The 21317-nt window shown below is 43.1% G+C and overlaps 1 protein-coding gene across 2 annotated transcripts in view; it reads left to right on the top strand.

Annotated features, from left to right (window-relative positions):
* FSTL4 (follistatin like 4) overlaps window positions 1-20915 on the top strand; it is a 242229-nt gene extending 221314 nt beyond the window's left edge. Inside the window, exons 10-16 of one of the 2 annotated variants that reach the window (XM_075441817.1) lie at window positions 691-825; window positions 2263-2289; window positions 7443-7561; window positions 10407-10556; window positions 11153-11260; window positions 14254-14363; window positions 17461-20915. In XM_075441817.1, the coding sequence (XP_075297932.1) occupies window positions 691-825; window positions 2263-2289; window positions 7443-7561; window positions 10407-10556; window positions 11153-11260; window positions 14254-14363; window positions 17461-18163 (1352 nt within the window). In that variant the 3' untranslated portion in view covers window positions 18164-20915. The remainder of the gene's footprint in view (window positions 1-690; window positions 826-2262; window positions 2290-7442; window positions 7562-10406; window positions 10557-11152; window positions 11261-14253; window positions 14364-17460) is intronic. The other variant, XM_075441818.1, reaches the window with a different exon arrangement.
* The last annotated feature ends 402 nt before the right edge of the window (window positions 20916-21317 follow it).

The following is a 21317-nucleotide window of genomic DNA, read 5'->3' as shown; positions in this document are numbered from 1 at the left end:
ACCCAAGTTTTTGGTGATCTGATGAAGAACGGATTGTAAAATTGAAGTGACTTTTTCTCCACTAAAGCCAAAGCGCTTCTTTTTTTAATCAAGAAGAAATAAATGAAATGTAGTTTATTGTTTACACTTGGGATTGTTCTCCATTTGTTTCTGGCAGAGAGAGTGTAAGTGCTGATGGAAAGAAGCAAAACATCAGCTCTGCTGGGAATCCCCCAAACACCTCTAGTTATGTACGGGGAAACATCATGCTTAAGGGTGGGTGTCAGGAGGATGGGGCCAAACTCTGTTCAGTGGTACCCAGCGACAGGACAAGGGGCAACGGGCACAAACTGAAGCAGAGGAAGCTCCAGCTGAACATGAGGAAGAACTTCTTCCCTCTGAGGGTGACGGAGCCCTGGCCCAGGCTGCCCAGGGAGGCTGTGGAGTCTCCTTCTCTGGAGATATTCCAGCCCCACCTGGCCGCGGTGCTGTGCAGCCTGCTCTGGGTGACCCTGCTTGGGCAGGGGGTTGGGCTGGGTGACCCACAGAGGGCCCTGCCAACCCCGACCATGCTGTGGTTCTGTGATTCTGTGCAGTGAAGCCACCCTGTCAAGCCATTGCCGGGCAGCTGCGGCAATGGAAGGCAATTAAGGGCAGTAAAAAGCAATTAGCAGCAGTGAGGAACACTGTTTATGCGTGTCTTTCTTACAGCAAATGGAAGTGAACTTCATATCAGTAGTGTTCGATATGAAGACACCGGTGCCTACACCTGCATTGCTAAAAATGAGGTGGGAGTGGACGAGGACATATCTTCACTCTTCATAGAAGATTCAGCAAGAAAGACTCGTAAGCTTAATTTTCCATGTATTTATTTCTTTAAAGCGGATTTAAATGTAGTGGTATACATGCAATTTAATAGTTCAGTCCATTGCATGCGGTATGTTGGACTCTTACTCGTAAGGTAATGACAGTTTTGTCTGCGCTTTGATCAGAGGACTGGGCACTGTTTTGGGAAGGAGTCACCTGGGGAAGGGAAAATCCCCTTGTCCAGGACGGTGGGGCCTTTCGTGTGCCCAAAGTGCACTGGGAATGGTACAGGTAACGTCTTTACTAAAGTGACAAATTGGCAATAGTTGTAGATAGAAAAGAGTCCAAGACCTAATATTTTGTCAAATTATGTGCAGTTTCAGAGAATAAATTTAATTTATTTCTGTACAAGACTTGTTTTAAGGCCAGTCACGTGTCTAAGTTCTCAAATATTCAGATGCTTGAAAAATGTTCTGATGGAATTATTTATTTCACCTGTATTTACATCACTAACTAGCAAAATAGGTTTCCCTTGGTGTGAAATTGTCTTCCACTTCAAAGACAAATATTCTCCCAGCCACTCTTAGCTGCATGTCTGCCGTAGGAACGCGACAGTGTTATCTTGACCACACTGTCCCCAAAACACAATTAACGAAGGAAGTGATTAGTTATCCCAAAGGAGAGGCTCCCAGAGGCCTGATCCTTCCTAATTCTGCTGTCTTTACTTGGGAGATTGCTGCGGTTCCTGGTGATACGACAAGGCTAGGTGCAGATGGGATTTTTTGCTACTTTTCTGACTGTTAATATAGAGCAAGAATTGAAAACGAAGTTAGCCATAAATATGTGCTCTCATGGCGATTCTTTGGAAAATATATTATATTCTTCATTAAGTAGATTTATGCACTCTTGTTAATATTGGTCGTTTTCCCTTGAATACTTGAGCAAGGGAAATTACAGGATGTTGAGAAATAATTGAATGTGTCTTAACCAGAAATTCAAATGCAGATGTACTTTCAAAGAGTACTTGAATCCTAAAAGAGAAAGTAGTTGCATGAAATTCCAAGAAGAAATGCAGCAAAGCATGTAGCTGCTGTACCTGCCAGTCTCAGGCTTCTGAAGGATGTCATGTTTGCTTCTTGACCCTGTACAGAAATCACAGCCCGTACCAGACCTCCAATTACACGTGGGGATAACGTCTTCTCTTTACTAAGACTTTGATCTTTGCACAGGCGAAAGTTGGCTTCATTTCAGTGAGGATTTTCCCCATGCCTCTAGAAGGAGCAAATATATATTTAGAAATATCTTTCCTGATATTTTATTTGAATGGATGTTACAGAGTTTTCACAAATTAAACAGTTCCTGTCAACATGAGTATTAATTCAGTTACTTGCTACAATGAAAGTTTTGACATTGTTTTGTTGTGTTTTTTTCTTTTCCTGATTATTTTCTGGCTTTCCCTATTTTCTGATGCTGCAGTTGCAAACATACTGTGGCGAGAGGAAGGTACTGCAGTAAAGTTCTTTTGTCGTAGTGATAATGTGCTTGTCTGCTTTAGTAATTCCATGATGGGCCATTCTCCACCGACTTGCCACTAACTCTATCAACTTTCACAGATGCCAGATTAAGTACAGACCAGACATTTAAAAGCTAAACTATTCAAATAAGAGACATCACTCTTGTAATAAAAATTGTACCTATAACTTCTGACATTTTCGCGCTATGAAATAATGGATGAGCATAAAATATAGAAAAATGTGAATTTTATATAAACTGCCACCAGTGTGAGTAGTCTCAGATTTTCAAGCTGCATTAACAATTGCACAAGTGTCAGAAGTGCTCTCAAATTACCATAATTGAACAAGACATAAATTCAATACACTGCATTTTTAACCAAGCAATTCAAGCTGTTCCTCCTCAGTAGCACATATTGATATTTACTAGGTGAGCAACAAAGATTGTGTTCTGGACTGTTAGGCCAAAAGAAAAACCCAACCCCATAACAGGTCTTGCTTCCCTCTATCCTTTAAATCGATGCAAGGTAAAGGTTGCCCCATTTCTCCTTGTTTTAATTGACAGTGAAGATCTCTGGTTTGATCAGATTTATAGCGTGCCCTGCACAAGGTCAACATCTGTGTATCTTGGAAGCCAAATTAGAAGAAAACCCATCCTAAACAGCTAATTGACTCAAAGATAGTATGGAGGCACTTAATGAAAACTTATTTGATTTTGTCATAATTTCCCAAACGCGCAGTAGGACGCATCACACAAAGGTGCGGGGAGCCTCCGGCTTCGGGCTCCTGCGGGCTGCGAGCAGGGCATCCACACACTGGAGGAAGGTTCTGGCATTGAAGTCGAGGTGTAAACCAGTTCTTACATCCTCCAGTTGCATGTGAGGAAGATGGGACCTTGGTGTCCTTCCAACCTTCTGGGGAAGGTCTGTGTGCACATCCCAACTGCTCTCCACCATGTGCCCCTGCCCATTGCAAACCCCCTCCCTGAGGTTGTTCCTCCAGGAAGGGCTGCACGCCCGCTCGGCCTTTGGAGGTGCAAAGACCCTTCATGAGCAGTGCCTCCAAGTACCCAAAGTGACCATTGTGCTTCATGCCCTTGCTTGGAGCTTGCTGGTTTGCTGTGGCTTGGCCCAAAGGATTTTAGGGACAGAAGGATAGTGACCAGTGGTACCTCGGCCAGGTTTGCAAATGCCCGATGCATACCTGGTGTCCTGCTGTTGGATGCGGACGCGCACACACAGCGAACCCAGCTCGCTGGAGGTCATGAGATGTGGCACAGCCGCCTAAGACAGCTCTCCAGAGCTTATTCCCAAATATACCGTCTGCAAGTGCCTGGTTCACAGCAGTGAAGAGTGTCTCTCTGCTGCTGGTGTTCCTGTAAATGGCATTATGGGCAAGAAGAGTTGCTATTTCCCTTCCGCTTGCAAGTGAAATCTCTAGGGCGTCGAATCAGTCCTGCATCATCTGCATGATGCTACGTGACTGTTTACATACTGCATCCCTTATGCTGCTTTTTAAAGAAAGTAGTTGGATGACCCTACCAGATGTAGAGGTAGAGTAATATTTAAAGAACAACTAAGAGGTTGGTTGCAGAAAGTCTTATTATAATTCTGCTAAACAATATGGGCTTACTGCTTATCAGCCTTACACGTTTTAAATAGAAGTATGAGCAATGTATAGGGAAAACATGGGCAGTAAAAGCAGATTTACTATTGATGTTCCTAAACAATTCAGTATCTTTAGAGCAGGTTTATTCCCCTGCTTGTGTTGTGCTGTAGTATTTGATCAGCACATTCATTCTAGACAAAGAATCCATTGAACATAATTAAGCATGCGAAATCTTGGCACAGAGAAAGCTGGAAGAGAGGAATGGTATTTGGTTTTTACATTTTATCATATTATTTGAAGTCTGTTAAAATGAAGGCTTACCTGTAACTAACAATATTAACAAATGGATTGGTAGACTTGAGCTCCTTTAAAACGATCACATCCTCATGCCCATGAGGTCTGTAGTAGCGAAGCTATTGGGAGGATGCCTAGACAGAACATTGCATAGAACAAGCTTTAGCTGGAAGTCAAAGTTTTAGCGCAAGTAGTTGGTCATTTTAAAAGTCACTCTGTCAGTCTATTCTCAAAACCCTATCGAGACCACGCACCAGTAAAGCCTCAAGAAATGAGTGCACATAGCATGACCAGCCAGTTAAATGTGGAACGGGAAGCACGTGCAATATCTACTTCATGTACAAACTAATTTTTAATTTTGTACAGAGAAAAGTATGAGTAGCCCAAATATAAGGCAGAGATTTGTTTTCATGCCAATGTTCGTTTCTGCAGTGAGTGTTGCTTGCTTTGTACCTGGATAAAGGGAGCATACTGTGCCCGCAGGCAATCCTCAGTTACATGAATGTATGCACTTTAGGAGCTGAAAGCCTTTTTGGTACCAAATTTAAGTTCTAAATTACTTCCTGGCATTTAGATTAAATTGAGGAAAATTATTAAAGTATCAGATCAGAGGAGAGTATTCCACAGTGACTAATTTGCCCTTTGATAACAAAGGAGGGAAATACAAATGTACACTCAGAGGAAGACTTTATTCCTCAAATAAAGAAAACTCTTGTTGTCATCAGGTGTCCTCCTGACGCTTTTTAAAAAATAAAGATGTTGGAGTCAACTTCATCTGGAATGGCTCAAATAAGAACTGTTATGTTTAGGAGACCCTCCCCATTCTTAATGGGGTTTTTGTTATGTTAGGTTTTTTGTTACACAGACCAGATATGCTGCCTTTTATAAAGCCTTTAGTTTTTGAACTAGTTGTGGCATCCAACCTTCAATGTCTTCAATTAAAAAGGGGAAAAAAGAAAAACCCTTGCTCGTTAGTCCCTCAGTTCCCAATCTAGAACCTGCCGCACTAGTATAACTAACACAGCTGACCAAAGTTCTCCATTGCCCCCCTCTCTGCTGAAAAAACTCCCCAGACCAAGGAGGTGCAGCAGTGCAATCAAGAGTGGAGTCGGTTTTGCTGATGTCTGTGAGATTATTTAGAGATGTACCCCAGTCAAGGCTTGGCAAATACTTAGTAAGTCATAATAAAATACCTAGTTTGTCTATGAAGATCCTGCTTTGTCTAAAAATCAGTGTGAAGATTACTCTCAAAAAAGTATTTGAATTTAAAATGGTAAACTTTAAAAAGAGACTACCTGGATGCTGATAGTAATTTGTATTGTGTTTTAACCAGTCAGTAGAAAAGCTTGCACTCATTTACTCTAAAAGAAGTGGTGTGTCTTGCCAAGTCACCAACTGTAAACCTGCTGGCATAAAATTATTATCAAAGTATTCTTGTGACTAGTTAAGGCCTTAGTTTGGAAATACACCCTCATTGTAATCGGATCATCAGACCAAGTCACGCTACTATCGTGCATGAAAATAATAATAAGCATCTTCACAATGGTCGTAATTTGTTGCCTGCCTGTTTCCACTTCGTAGGATTAAAATCCTTTGCTCTTGAAAACATGTGCACTCATTCCAGCCAGGGTCAGATTCTGCCCTCTGTATTCACTCAAATCCCACTGAAGCAGGTGGGAGTTGTGTGCATGCTGTGAGCGCGGATTTTGGTCCGGAGTGCCCGAATGAGATGTTTTAACAATGTATTCAGAAAAAACATTATCCCTTAATCCCTAAAGGGAACCTAGCTCTCGATGGAAGTTCAGTAGTATTTTTGCTACGTGCATGATCCCTCACGGTGGCATCACATTTACAGATCATGGCTCCTGTACCTGCCTGATGCCCTAACTGGGGTATTTCTGTGCTATGGCTTAGAGAGACTCAGCTCAAACATTGCCTGTACAGCAAACACCACGTGCTGAGAAGTTGTACTCTGAAGCCACTTATTTGGCACGAGAAGAGGGTTTTTTAGCACCAAAAAAACCCTCCTAGCCGTACTAAATACTAAGTATTTTACAAAATTTTCCCAAAATGCATTTATCCAAATTATACATGTTTTTACTGGGAAGCTTTCCTATGATGATTTGGACCTCAGTCCTGCAAACACTCAAGAGAGGTGAGAAACTCTGTAGAGTTAAGCAGCGTTTGGAGCTGCCACCACAGGACCAGCCGAGGGGATTGTAATGCCAAATGTTGTTCAGATATGTCGAACCAGAACCTGATTTCTCCATGGGTAAAATGTAATGACGTAGAAATTACAAATTATCGCCTCCCCAAATCGTTGGCGTAGAAGATAACGCTATCAGCGTTGCTGAGGGTAACAACGGGCATTGCAAACGCTTGTTGGTGGTGGTATGAAAAAGATGAAGCGATGCTTGGATCTTTCAAACTAGAGTGTTGAAAAGATCCAGAACGTTTGTCAGAGGTGCTCATTACTGCAATTGCATATAGCTGAAGAACAACTAAATTGTCAGTGTTTTAAGGCATTTCTGCATGACAGAAATGATAAAATACGATTTCCTAACAGCGAAGCAGTGACAGCCAGCCTGTTTTCCAAAGCTCCTGGAATGCCCCAGTTGGATAAATGAGTGCTATTGCGATGCTGAACTACTCCACATTTGTGAATTACAGTTTGCAAGATTTCAAAAATGTATTTGTTTTGGTGGCTATAGTTAGTTCATCCGGATAGTTTAAGAAAATAGAGAAATACATATTTTTTTCATTCATGGAACAGAAGCACTTCCATTTTGCATCACAATTACAAGAAGTCAAGTTACTTGTTATAGGACAACCTTCAGATTCATTTTTAACTAAAGCTTCTCTCTCATTTCTCAAATTACTAGAAAACTGTTTTTAATGCAATCATAGAAAAAATGAAGTCATAACTGGAGGGAGTTAATACAATGCAGGGACTTCTTGTAATCAGTTCCCACTTTGGTCTGAATGCTCCAGACCTGAACATACGACCGCAGCCACCAAGGCAATGCATTTTTGAACGTGTCTGTACCTCTTCACTCCTTGAAGCCCTCGTTGTGACATGAGATTTGATTTTGTGAATGCACCGACTGCATCCAAACGACCAACTTTGATGTTAGGCAGATTTTGTGTGTTGGGGGAGGAGGGAGACTTCTTAAAAAAACTCCTGACAGCTATGGATACACACATAAAGAAAATCCTGCTCCTTTTGCTTTATCCCCCTTCAAGGCCTGAGTGTGGGGAATATGTTCTATGTCTTTTCTGATGATGGGATCACCGTCCTTCAGCCGAGTGAATGTGAAATCCGGAGACACATCAGGCCCGAAGAGAGGATTTTCACAAGTTATGTAAGTCCTAAACCCGGCAGCTACAGCCAGCAGCTGGGAAACTTTCTCTTAATCTCTTCAAAGGTTGTTATTGCTAAAGGACCCATTTGATACAGGGGCGTTGGGGCTTGGTGGGCTTCATGGGGCGTCCCTGAGGCATATCGTCTTCTCCTCTTGAAAATGAAGGGAACCACGTATGTTATGAGACTGATACGGAGGATTACTGATACGCTGCAGAGAATTTGACTATAGTTATCATGTTGAAATGTAGGCAGAGTTTTTCACTTGTTCTGTTTGACCTATTTACATATCCATGCGCAGAAGTTGTAACTGGGCTGTAGGGAAGGTACCACAGTCAGTCGGAAGGAGACGCACACATCACTCCCTGGGGCCAGCTGGCCCCTTTTACTGATGGCTCCATAGGCAAAGGAGTGGGCTGCTTTCTGCTCTTTAGAAACAGCTTCCCAGGTTAAACCACAGATGAATAAGGATGCACGGAGGATGGCTGCGGTGTGCAGGTCCTCTGCATCTGCTCCTGCTGAACCGGAGACCCACAGCCTCCTTGTCTGCTCCCTGGCATTTTCTGAGTTCACCTAACCCTTGCTTTAGGAAATCACAAGGAACATTTGTTCAGGTGTCAGTGGATGTCAAGCACCGGCTCGTATGCATTGGAGCTCAACATGGCGAGTGGGTAACACGTGCCTGGAGGCCCCGTGAGGCCAGTGTTTTCAGCGACCTGTGTTGTACCCATGCGTGGTAACATAACCTTGTATATGCTCATGAAACTCAACTCTCATAAAACACAGGTGCTGAAATACACCCAGAAATGCTTTTTTAGTCACTCCTTCATTTAGCTTTTTTTTTGCAAAGGGGAAGCTGAGAATGTGGCTCCCTTCTGAAGAAAAGGACTCATCCTTGCTTTCAATTCTGGGAGGAATACAAGGGGAGAATCGCTATCATGAGCCCTGCAGGCTGGTTCAGGATCTTCTTGTGAGTCTTTATTCAGTAGTTTCTAAATCTCAATACATTTGTGGTTGATATTGGGTTTTTTCACACTAGATTTTAATATATCTTAGTAGAAACAAGACGGATTCTCACCCCAAGACTGGTCCTTAGCGTGGGCTTAATATTATTAAGCCACAGTTGAGCTGTTGCTACTCAAAGAGAGAAGTCTTGTGTTTCTTTTCCAAAGAGCTGTAAATATTGAAGAGGTGGTTCTGGGGAAACAGCTTGAAAAGAACAAAGGAGAAGAGGGCACTTAAGGAAATAATGTCAGCACAGTGGTGGGCATAAAAGGGATTTTTAACGTCATTACTTGGCTGCCTTGCAGAGAGACCTCTGAGGGTTTCCTACAGATACCAGAGGGCCTTTTCCCTTGGTGTAGGGAGGATTGACTTATTTTTCATCCCTTTTCTCTGTTAGTGTCTTGTGTGTTTGCCACACAGACAGTGACACCAGCCTGCAACTTTCGAAGGGTTTCTACACCAGAGGTTTCTTCATTTGCTATGAGAGGGCACAAAAGCGGATAGAGCAGCTGCAGCCAACTGCTGGAGCAGAAAGGCCGGTGACCTTTCCCAGCTCCCGTTGGTTTGGGTGGATGCTGTGCTGTGAGAGCCCAAGTCACAGCGCACAGGCAAGGATGAGGAGGGCAGTCTGGAGGCTGTCAGGTGCTTGGCTGCCTGGACAGATGCTGGAAGCCCAAGGCCGTGCTTTTGTGGCGTGTTTTAGCTTACAGTAGCATAAATCCCTAGCCCGACTGGAGTGCCAGAAAGGAAAATGCAGCCAAGCTCTTGAGTCTACCATTGTCAACCCTTATGTGTGGTCTCCACCAAGGTACTGAGCTGGCAGAGCTGAGCTGCTTAGAGGTGAAATCTTTCTATCCATAACCATCGCTCTAATGCAGACCTGGAGTTGGCATTACTTTTGCTTGTACCTCCTCTTTCCCTGAACAAGCTCTGCTGCTCGAATTACTTTCCCCTTAGGGAGGTTGTGCCGTTATTTCAAGTGACCTGGCTGTTGTATTGACAAGATCTAAAACCAACAGTTGTGCTCACTGAGATATATATGTGTTCATTTAGCTTTACGCTCGTTTCCACTCTGCAGCCTGATCCCACACAAACGCTCCTTCACGTAAAGCATGGCGACAGAAGGAGGAGCAATGAAGAGCAGCCAGCATGCAGAGGCTTGTTGGTGAGATCACGTGTGACTCTTCAAACTTCGGGTACCAGTGAGCTTCCGCTAAAGCTAGTACCAGTTTTGCACAGGACTCGGCGATTTGAGGACCAGAGACAAAATATGGCATTTGTGAACCGGATTTGGTCTGAAGCAACAGGATTTGGTTTCTTCTGAATAGGGGAAAGTGCTTGTGTTGGAGCAATAGACTGTGGGACCCTGCTTGTTTTGCTGCTGTTTCCCTGAGCACAAGCATCTGGGAGCACGCTCTCCTAAACTGAAAATGAAGATTTTATGAAAAATATAAAGCTGTGATTCAATTAATGTAAATCACTGTTTTTTCAAAGCAGAGTGATATTGCTATTCCTAATAAATGCCGACAGCACTGCAAGTCTTGATGAACCACAGCGTACTTCAAAAGATAGATCCGTAGACTGTGTGGTTATTTAAATTCAATGTGAGTTTGCAGGAGGTCCAGCTGTTTGATGTCACTGGGTAGAGCCAGGCTGCAGTGAGCTACCTGATAAAATAATTTCATGTTTTCCAGGAAAGAAAAGGGAAAAAAATCATCCTAATGGAATCTCCATGGAATTTTTTTCTATGGTTTTCAAGGCTAAGCTTCTTTCTGCTCCAGGCCCTGAACTTGTAGAAATTAAACCTTTTCTCTTCTTCTTTTTTTTTTTCCTTTCCTCAGGAAGAGATTTGTCCTAGAGTGGAAGGTGAAGGCACTCAGTCCTGCCTCTGGGCTTCAGCGGTCAATGTCAGAGACAAGTATATTTATGTGACACAGCCTAAGCAGAACAGAGTAATGATAATTGATATCCAGACTCAGAAAGCCTTGCAGGTACTTATAAGGGGAATGCTTTATTCAATGATGGCGAAAGACTTTGATGTGAGACACAAAAAGTAGATCTTTGCCCAGCGAATCTGCTGACATCACTAAAAAGTTGAGCCTGTGTTGCTTTCACCCATGGGGTCACGCTGTGTGTAACCTCACTGTCGGGAAAAAACTCCCTTTGTGGGCTGTTTATCATCATCTCGGGACTGCATCTGCAGCCAGGCTTGCAGCTAGCGTGGTAAAATAATGCTAGGACGCATTTCTGGCGTACGCTTGCTGAGCCGCCGCCTGACCTCAGTCATAAGCAGGTTGAGAAGAATGAACTGGTGTGGGTATAACTCAAGCAGAAATTGGCCCCTGATCTACTGGCTATAAGTAACAGCACAAGATGGAGTGATTTCTAGCCGGAAAACGGCACCGAGCAGCCAGATTTTTCTGCTGCTGGTGCTGCTGCTGATCCCCCGATTGACGTGGAGGTAATTGTGCAAAGCTGCACGCATGGGTGCAGCAGCGGTACGTGGGAACGTCTGCAGTAAACAATATTTTTCACGTGCATTTGGGTCACTGTATAAGTACTGGTCTCCTTTTTTTTTTTTTTTCAGTCCTTGGATGTTGACCCGTTGCCAACCAAACTGCATTATGACAAGTCCCACGACCAAGTCTGGGTGCTTAGCTGGGGTGACATGCAGAAGTCCTCACCAACGCTGCAGGTAAGTCCTTATGCGCCTGAGCCTTTGCCCTTCCTTGGCTTGGCATCATCAGTAGCAAGCTGGTGGCTGGTTTGTTGCAGGTAATTAACAGCATTTAATGGTCTGAATATAAAGCTGCTCTTCTATTTGCATATCTAGTGTGTTTTATTCATCCCTCCTCTGTCCATCCTCACATATTTTTCCTGCTGTTTAATTTGTTTCTGAGCAACGACTGTGCCGTAGGCTGGCAGCAGGGCTGCTTGGTTGCCAAGGTCTGTTGTGTTTTAAGGCTGGTGGCAGAGCCAAGTGCCATAAAGTCGTGCAGCAAGGGCTGGCAGCTGACTGCGAGCAGTACGAGCCGGCGACGCTCCAAGTCGTTTGTGTGGCCTGCGTGAGTGCAGCTTCTTTTGGACTTGATTGAGCTCTGAGAGCAGTAGGTACCAAGAAGCCACAAAGAGCATACTCTCTGCATAGAAATCTGTTCCTCTTGACGTTATTGGTAGTGTTCCCATTCAAGGACAAGCCTAAGGCAGGGACTAAGCCTGTGTTCACTGCAGAGCTCCAGCGCACCCTGCCCAGACGTTGGGATGACCTGCGAATTTTTCTGTCGGCAGAAAATCTGGGGCCATTGCATGTAAAAGAAGCATTAAAAAGTGAATGAACTGTACAGTGCCTCAAGATTCATTCAGCACTACTAGCCCAGCACCCTTGTTGTGCTTTGAGCAAAGCCACCCTATTCTCCGGTTTGGTGAAGGCATTTGCCCCTTCTTATCTTTCACATAGTCCAGGGTTTGTGCCAGTGCACTAAATAGCTATGTATTTTCTTTAAACTCATTTTGTCACTTGTCTCTCACAAGCCTTCATCTTCTTTTTGGATGGTGATGGAGCATGATGGGATAGAACTGTTCCTTTCATAGTAAAACATAAAAAAAAGAGCTCTTTAGGGCATGAAGAAAACAAACAGCAAAAGCAAAACCTCAGGGACAAATTCTGTTATTGGGTGTCAGTGGCTTCACTGGAGGGGTGCCAGTGAGGTCCCTGGAGCTGCCTTGCACTCAGCACCATCAGACCACAGTAATAATTGAGGCACAGTAACACGCATAAGCTTGGACAACTAAATTAGCTTCCATTTCTGGATTGCCCTGGAGGCTCACTCTGCTCTTGACGGTACAGAAGCGCAAAGTGCAGGTATCTAACTGGGCGTTCTGCTGCTGTTCCACGTCATACGACAGAGCTGACACCAGAGCTGATCTGATCCAGCCAGACATACCCTTCTCTAGTAGGTGTTTTCTGGCACTTGCTGCCCAACCTTTCTGGAAGCGTAGGTGTCGTGTGAATACTCCTCTACCAGAAATGTTTGCTTCTATGTCTTCTATGTCTACATTAAAGCATTCCCCAGAAGGCAGAGGAGAAGGGTGGCTGTGCTTTCCGGCCTAAAAACCTACAAACCTGGAGTCTACGTTAGTTGTGGGGCTGCCCAAGACTTTGCTGGAGATGCTGCCCCATGAAGGTGGGACGAGCCATCCCCACCAGCTACATGCCCCATCCAAGATAAGGTCTGCAGCATGCAGGCTTTCAATGATGAAGAATGGACCAGCAGCTCAACACAGGCAGTTTCAGGGAAAGATGCCAGAAACAGAATAGGGGCAAATAAATGAAGGTTTCTGAGGCAATGCCACCAGCTTGTCTCACCTGGGGACAGCAGTTTCCTGTACAGGGTATAAGGAAACAAAATGGGCTCTCTTTACCCTTTTGGACTTAATTTCTCCCATCCAGCTGTGAGAGGTTTCTGTAATTAAAGGAGAGATGGCACAAACATGCGATTATTAAGAAGAACACACCATCTGCACAGTTGGAAACTTGTTATAAGGCTCCAGCTCTCAGATAGTCCTTTCTGTCATCTTTATGAAGTGCAGTTACACATGTAGAGAAGCAGATTAGCATCAGCATCAGCAGAGCTTTGCTTTTTTTCTGACCTGCTTTCCCAAAAGGTGGGCAGTGACTAATTTGGCAAAGTTCATTCTTAAAACCTGCAGTGGTTGATTGCAGATGTGCGGTAAAATACCGTTTTTAACAAAGATGCTACTGCAGAGGTAGAGCTAAATTTCCCCTCGTTCCCTGGAAGCCAGGGATTTATCAAACAGCCCGTGCAGCCGACTAATGGGATGCTGTTGTTTAGCCATTACTGGCTTCTGGGAACCAAATGTCTGGCCTCGTGAAAGCACTGTGCGAGAGTGGGCATCTTTCTTGAGCAATCTAATTGGAAGAAATGGAAATGGCACGACCAGAACAGCTGTCTGAACTAAACCTTGTAGGGCTGTAGCGTTTCCTTAATGAATTGCGTAGCTATACACATTAGAGCAGCAGAAGTTCCTAACGAACAGGCTAAAGTCATCTTGAACCGAGCAAACAATTTGAGTATTTAAGTTTTTAATTATTGAAAACTTCTGCCTCTCCTCTTCCGGAGCGGAGTTTCTGTGGCCATGGAGGTGCGCGCTGTGCTGGAGGAGAGCCGAAGGGCTTTGTGCTTCCCTCGGTTTTACGTGGTGCAGTCCATGGGTGAACGTTCTTCTCCTTCAAAGGGATAATTAACTGCTGTGAGTTAGTGTTTGATCCTTCAAGCTGGTAAATGATTGCTGTGCATTTAAGTGAGATTAATAAATATGACCGTGAAGTAAATGTTTATTTTAGACAGCAAGGAATAAATTATTGTGGTCTTAATGTTGTCATGCTACTTCAGCTCCTGCATGACTGCTCTTTCTGGAGATATAAACATCTTATGAAAGCACAGTTGTGTAGTTACCTTACAAATGTCAAGCCTCAAATACTATTTATTAGCACACCTTTTTCAAGACAGCTACACCGAACAGTATTTTGAAGTCATTAATCAAATTGAGTCTACTACATCCCTGGGAAAAGCCGCTCGGTACCGTGTATGACTGTGTGATCTGTATTTACCTTTCTGCCTTACTCACTGCTTCTCCTGTACTCAACCTTGTGTATGTTTATTGTAGGTGATACCAGAGGCAAGTGGAGGGGAGGATCAGCACGTTATCCGCACGCCGTTTGAAGGAGTGGATGATTTTTTTATACCACCTACAAATCTTATTATTAATCACGTTAGGTAAGAAATTATCTTAATGCATAGCAACGGTGACAACACTGCTCTCTTCTAGTGGGCATCCTTCTAATAAGCTTACAGCACTTGACAAATGTTAATGAATGAGTTCGTGCTCAAGCTAACTACTCTTATCCCAATTTTCACATGCGAAATGGAGAAATGATTGAGTAAATTACCTATAGTTATTCGGCAAATCAATGAAACAGCAAGAACAAACCTGGACTTTCCTTAGACCACGCACGGGCATTCAAACCTCAGCTTGGTCAGCCATGCCTCCTCGCAGCGAAGTGTAATACACACTGCCCTGCCTGGCTGGGAATTTGACAGCCAGAAAGCTGCCTTCCCTCCTCAAAACCGCTGTATGGATCTGGGCAGAAACCTGTGTCAAAGATTTATTGCCTGAAGTGGTAAAAGTTTGTTCTGCCTGAAGCACAAAGCGTGGCTCTTCCACGTGTTGCCAACTATTTCCGTGTTCAAATATTGGATCTTTATGTGAGGTGTAAGGTTTGAGCAGAAAAATGGCATGCAGTGCATATTAAAAAAAACACTTCTATGAACCATCAGTTTTGAATGTTAATGTGATGTAGTGGTTAATGAGATTGTATAACTAACATCCTAATAACCTGGAGTAATATTGGCTGCTTCCCAGCAGGAACAGGAAGCCTCCCATTAACATTATCAAAATTGATGATAACTGCACAGCAATTTATACTGTTCTTACCATGTTATAACAACTGTTCAACCATCTTCTGTCCCTGGTATAGTAGAACAAAGTTAAACACTCAAAAAATCATCCTGAAACTCCTTACATTAATCTCAGGTTCCCTGCAGAGAACACTGAGGATGCGGGGGGTCACACTTAAATGATTATGGGTTGAATCTGATCCAAAATAAATAACTTTGCTTCTTGAAACACCAAATAATGAGACATACTTCATGGCTGTCATTCTTAAGTTTTCCCTACCTCATTTTTCCAGTTTGCTTTCAGAATATGGTTGTGACTAATGGTAGTGCCAGGAGGTAGAGGATTCTGCTGAATGTTAAAGCCTGAGATGAGAAGGTATGGTCTGGGTTCAAAGACAGGAAGGTGGAACAATTCCGCTTTTTTACGTTTGTTTTATCGTCTTTTTGCTTCAGTGAGATTAATGAGGCGTATACAGATGATCTTCCATAAGAAATATTAAATATAGATAATTGTCTATTATTTTCCATGTGCAAAGCCAAGAATGCTGTGCCTAATTTCCGATTTCATTTGTTCAGGGCCAGATCTTTGTCCATTTGCTCTCACCCTCAGCACAGAAAAATAATTGCTCACAGTCTAATGAGACTTGCTGAGATCATGTTCTAAATTCTCCACTCAGAAACAATAAATGGCACTACCAGCATTTCCCAGGAAGGGGAATATTTAAGCAATCTCTTCCACAAGCCAAAAAATATTTGTATGCAAATGTTCTCGCATGTGTATTTCAGTTGCCTGTTATTTCAGATGGATATCTAGGAATGTATCCATTTTTATTAGTTCCCGGGGTAGATTGTTGTCTATTAAAACTCTCTAAGTGCAAGGTTTTCTTGGAGATTTCAGATCACAGATTTCATGCAAGCACTGTGCCTCTTCTGCAGCTGTGTGCACATAAAACACATTCTGACCCACTTTCGAAATTAAACTTTATGAGAAGAACCATTTTTTAACTCCTTCAGGCATTTGGCCAAGTATTAAGGAAGTCTTGGGGAAAAAAATGCTGTAAGGGAAAGCATTTTTTTAAAGTGTGCTGAAAATGCATTCATCCGGGAGAAATACAAGTGTCGTATCCAATTTCCCCACACACAGCGCACTACGAACCTCCACTGCAGATATTTTCTGAAGTCTCTTAATGGATGTGAGTATAATGGGAAAATGAAGGGCTTAGCCCAGTGATTTTCATGGGATCATACGCTGCATTGGCTCGTTCTTTAGAAGTGAAATCATTGCCGAGTGTCTCATTGACAGATGGATGAAGAATAAAGAAATAAACCCAGTGTTTTAAGCAAAATATGTATGATCTGCACACAAGTGCATTGTCCTCCACGTTTCACAAAGCAATTTTACATCTTTCAGGGAAGAGATGCAAAACTAAGCGCTCACTTCATTTCCCTCTCTCTTCATTGAATGGATGAAAAGATCCTCAATGTAAAATTAGTTTTTGTAAGTCAGTATCAGTGACCTGTGAATCGGGGGGAACACGAGCAGGCTGTTTCTATGGGCTCCCTCTCAAATTAAGCAGAAACCTGTCTTGGCTGTTCTTGACCTTTTCTTGTCTTCAGCAAAGGTCAGATGTGCTGCAGCATATATCTTTTACAGAACATTTGTTCTCTGCTCGCTGTTGTCTGCCCTCTCTTGAGACGGAAAACAAAGACCCCTTTTCTTTAGTGCGCCCTGGCTGGTTATGTTCCTCAAGAAATGTTTTACACCTTCCCTGGGCTGGCGGGATGGTGCAGAACAAAGTCTGCTCTACACCTCAGCCTTGCCAGCTCCTGCAGTGGTCCCCAGGCCCCACGGGTAGCAAACGCACTTCACAGCTGCCCTCTGATGCTATTGAAGAGATAAGGCTGGACATGGTCTTCACTTGGTGGTGATACGTACAGCTCAGAGCTGCTCTGTGGCCCCAGCCTGGCAGGGATATGCTGTATTTTGAACAGTTTTCTGTTTTGTGATTGAAGAAGTCTTGAGTATGTATTGAGTTACTACTCTCTGGACCTGAAACATATTAAATACAAAACTAGTCAACACTAGCCCGCAAAACACCCAAGCCTTGATGTCATTCCTGTTGTAAATTGGTCTTCCCAGTAAAAGGCTTCAGCTCTTGAAGGTGTTACTCAAATACCCAAGCACATATTCGAGCTTCCAAGATCAGGTTGCTAATTTTAACTGAAATATGTACCTCCTTTTAGCACATCTTAGAAGCAGTAAACCGAGAGATTTCTTACAGAAAAGAGACAGCTTTATTGCACACGCTTCCAAAACCAACAGGGTAGAGTTTCCCAGTTCTGCTGACTTTCTTCTTTTCTCAAGCCTATCACCATGTCTCCAGAGATGACTTCAGTGTCGTGTTTTCTATTTCAGGTTTGGCTTCATCTTTAACAAATGGAAATCCGCAGTTCACAAAATTGACCTGGAAACTGTGACCCACATCAAGACCATCAACTTCAAAAACCATAGCTGCGTACCGCAGAGCATGGCTTATACCCACCTGGGCGGGTACTTCTTTGTCCAGTGTAGGAGGAACAGGTCGGCGGCTGCATCACCGCAGCTCGTTATTGACAGCGTTACCGATGTCGTCATCGGCCCCAACGGCGATGTGTCGGGCACGCCTTATATCTCACCGGATGGACACTACTTGGTCAGTGCGGATGAAGACAGTGGCAGGATCAACATCCAGGCTCTAACTGTCCGAGGGGAAATCGAGTTGATTTATGACTTACAAACAAGCATACACATATCTGATCTGACATTTCAACCCTCTTTCACTGAAGGCAATCAGTACTATATATATGCTACTTCACATTTGCAAACAGATGTGCTTTTTGTAGAGCTGTCAACGGGGAAAATGAATGTACTGAAGAATTTAAAGGACCCTATCACGTCCAAAGACTGGCCCTGGAGCAGCTACAACAGAATTGTGAAAGACAGTGGATTATTTGGACAGTATCTCATTACGCCAGCTAACGATTCATTATTTGTTATAAATGGGAGGCAAAATACGTTACGCTGTGAGGTTTCAGGTATAAGGAGGGGTAACACAGTGGTCTGGGTTGGAGAGGTATGAAAGGGCAATAGGAGTAGAGCCTTCAGCAGGCAAGCACCGGTTGGACCTTTACACTGCGACAAGTGAGCAGTAGCATTGTATATTTTTACACTGGGAAAAAAACAAAAGAAAAAACAAAAAACCCCTGTATAGGCTTCATGGTACAACACTGGTCTACTTGCAAGTTTTATGAGATAAGGTATGCTCTGCTAATAGGAAGTGGTTTTGAAGGGATATTTTTTATTTGGGGATATGATTTGTGGTTATGAGAAAAATGCTGAGAAGCGAATAGTATCTCCACTGAGATACCGTATAAGCCACGAAACCTAGTGATTCTGTAGAATGAAACAGATTTTGAGTTTCCATACTGAGGAGCTTTTATGTTATGTTCAAGCCGTCCGTTTTCTTTCCTCTACACCTTGCCCATTAGCTGTACTGATTACCCCACCCATAGCAGAGAGGCTACGGCAGCAATGACCGCAGTAAAAATTCATCTGTGGATGGCGAGGGAAACTAAGCATCAGAGAGCAGTTTCCAAACCACAGGAACCTAGGAGAGCGATTTAATGAAAACTGATCAGTTTTCTCTGCAGGATGGCTTTGGGAGGATGCGCGGATGTGGTTTCAGAAGGAAGCGTAACAGAAATAGTAACTGTCAGCTTGCTTTCTGCTCGGTTTTGCTCTTGGTCCTACTGAAGGCGATGTTACGATTCCCCCCTCTTCTAATGCATATTTGTGTGATGGTATTTGAGAAATTTGGCATGAAATATCCAGGCCGTTAGAGCGGGTAAATGCCAGGAAGCTCTGAGGGGGGGTCAGAGTTTGTAAAAAATTGTGTTGAGAAGGGGGCATTAGTCTTTCAGCAGCTTGTGGGCCTGGTCAGCTTGGGCACAATATGCAAAATCTGCTCTTTGGGGGCAGAGAATTAGTTACAGTTATTCCCATAGGAAGCAGCGACACTTCTAGAAATGGTTGGTTTCTCTCATTAAATATTTCGTAGCACTGAAGTCACTTGGTTCTTCGTAAAAGAATAGATGCAATGACAGAGGGTATTTTTAATAGAAAACTCACTCATTTTCTAATCATAGCCTTAATTTGCCAATTTCTTTTCAGACAACCTGGGAAACAACTGTTCTTGGTGTTTTTTTTCTTCCCGTTTATAGTACACTTGTTTATTGTCAATTATTTTTTAGTTGTAAGCAAAGGGATTCATGTAAAACCAGCTGGATTACCCTAGAACGCAACAGCTGGCATTGAGTAATTTCACTGGAGTTCTATAAAAACATAGATCCATTTGCACGTTTGGAAGATGTAAAAACTTTCCCAGTTGCGTTTTCGTAACTTTCGGTCTCCATCACCGCAAAGTAACCGGGGCAGGAGCAGCTGTGGCTGGCGAAGCGGTGCCCGCCAGGCGAGCACCTCCGCCAGCGTGAGCGGGCGCATCCGAGCGGCTGCGTCCCCGCGCCGCTTCGGAAATGGGCTCTTGAGGTGGGTGAAAACTCTCTCCAAAGGTGAACATCTGTTACATCGGAGCCGCCCGTCGGCCTTTCAAAGACCCGGCTCGTTCTGCGAGTGACCTTGTCGCCCAGGGTTTGTACGAAAGCAGCTGCTGAACGCATCCGGTGATGTGTAGTGGCACGGTAATTATTTTCCAAGACAGATGCTTGAAGTCACCCATTTCACAATGCACACAGAGGGATTTTAAATGAGAAGGATGCAGACTAACACTGGTGATCTTTGCTTTAAATGTTCAACTTTACCGAAAGAGTAGCATTTTAGCATGGCTGTAGACCTGAAGTAATTTAAACCATTTCGGTTCTATAGAGAATATATAAAAATCTGTTCAGACAGACAAAGAAGGGGAGCTGAATCCTATGAATTCATTAAACATGGAGTCCTTGAAATTGCCCTGCAACGCCCATGGTCTGAAACCTACATCTCTTTTCACTGTTGAGCCATAGGGGTTAGAAGAGATGATCCCACCATTGCAGCGCAGACATAGAAAACAGATTGGCATAGCCTTCCTTTAGCAATGCATGGTGTCCGTGATTTTCTACTCATCTGGTTAGGAAACATACCCATGTCAAGGAAAGGAGAAGACCAGCTTTGTAAGTACCTTTAAATATGCACAACTCCTTTCTTGAACGAAGCTGTATCCATACATTGCAGTCATCCTAAATGTGTTTTACCAAGGCCAAACACTGCTCTCGTGTGATCTTTTATGACTTCTTGAATATTTTATTATGCCTATGGTAAGTTTCCCTGTAGAGACATTCATTGTGTCATAGATCAAGCAAATACTACTTTTTTAAGAATATTAAAAAAACATGTATATATCTGTTCAGGTAAACATTCTTGAGGCTGGTTTATATATAGGCTGTGAAAGATGTGTAACAGACCTCACTTCTTCCTGTTTGTCGCAAAATATTGGAATAGCGTTCACTTGAAAAATCCCACTTGGACCTTCCAAAGATGTTCCCTTTCTTCCCTCTTCAGCCCAAGTTCTGGTGATGTGTTTTCTAAATTATCCTGATGGTTATATATCATACTTAGAAAATGAAGTACAACTTAGATTGTCCACACTAATTGTGAACAGTTCCAATGACAGTCAAATCTGACATTAAAGTGCTGCACATTTGTTACTCTGATTTTATTTTTTTTTATGACACGGAAATTTTATATATACTCCGAAAATGTTTCAACTCATTTTTGCCTTTCAGCTCTGTCAAAAGGAGACTAGATTTCCTTGTTTGTCGTTTCTTTCCCTCTCTCTTCGTGTTCTCTACCAATTCACAACTAATTCCTAGCTAATAATTAATTAATCACAGTGATTAATTAAAATGAATTTAAATTGAATGAATGACCCATTTAATTATGCTATAGCGCTTATATATGGGTTGGGTATTCTGACACTAGAATAACAGAAAAAATGGTTGACAAGAAGACTCCACTCCCAAGGTCAGATACCTTTTCCATTCGTCGTTGCAGTTAAGCAGCAAGATAATGGAAATACTGTTCTGTCTTAGTATTTCCCTCAATATTTTCGCCTTCTGAATGAGTGAGAGTTTTTACTTAACATCTGTAACTATGCAGTTCAGTCACTATTTGGAAACCATCCACTTCTTTCAAATTGCTGAGAAGACTCACGAGTGCCTTAATTTGGGATCTGTGACGGT

This window comes from Opisthocomus hoazin, chromosome 22 (genome assembly GCF_030867145.1).
Source record: "Opisthocomus hoazin isolate bOpiHoa1 chromosome 22, bOpiHoa1.hap1, whole genome shotgun sequence".
Classification (NCBI taxonomy): Eukaryota; Metazoa; Chordata; class Aves; order Opisthocomiformes; family Opisthocomidae; genus Opisthocomus; species Opisthocomus hoazin.
Note: the sequence above shows the minus strand (reverse complement) of the source record. Positions and strands in the feature narration are given on the sequence as shown.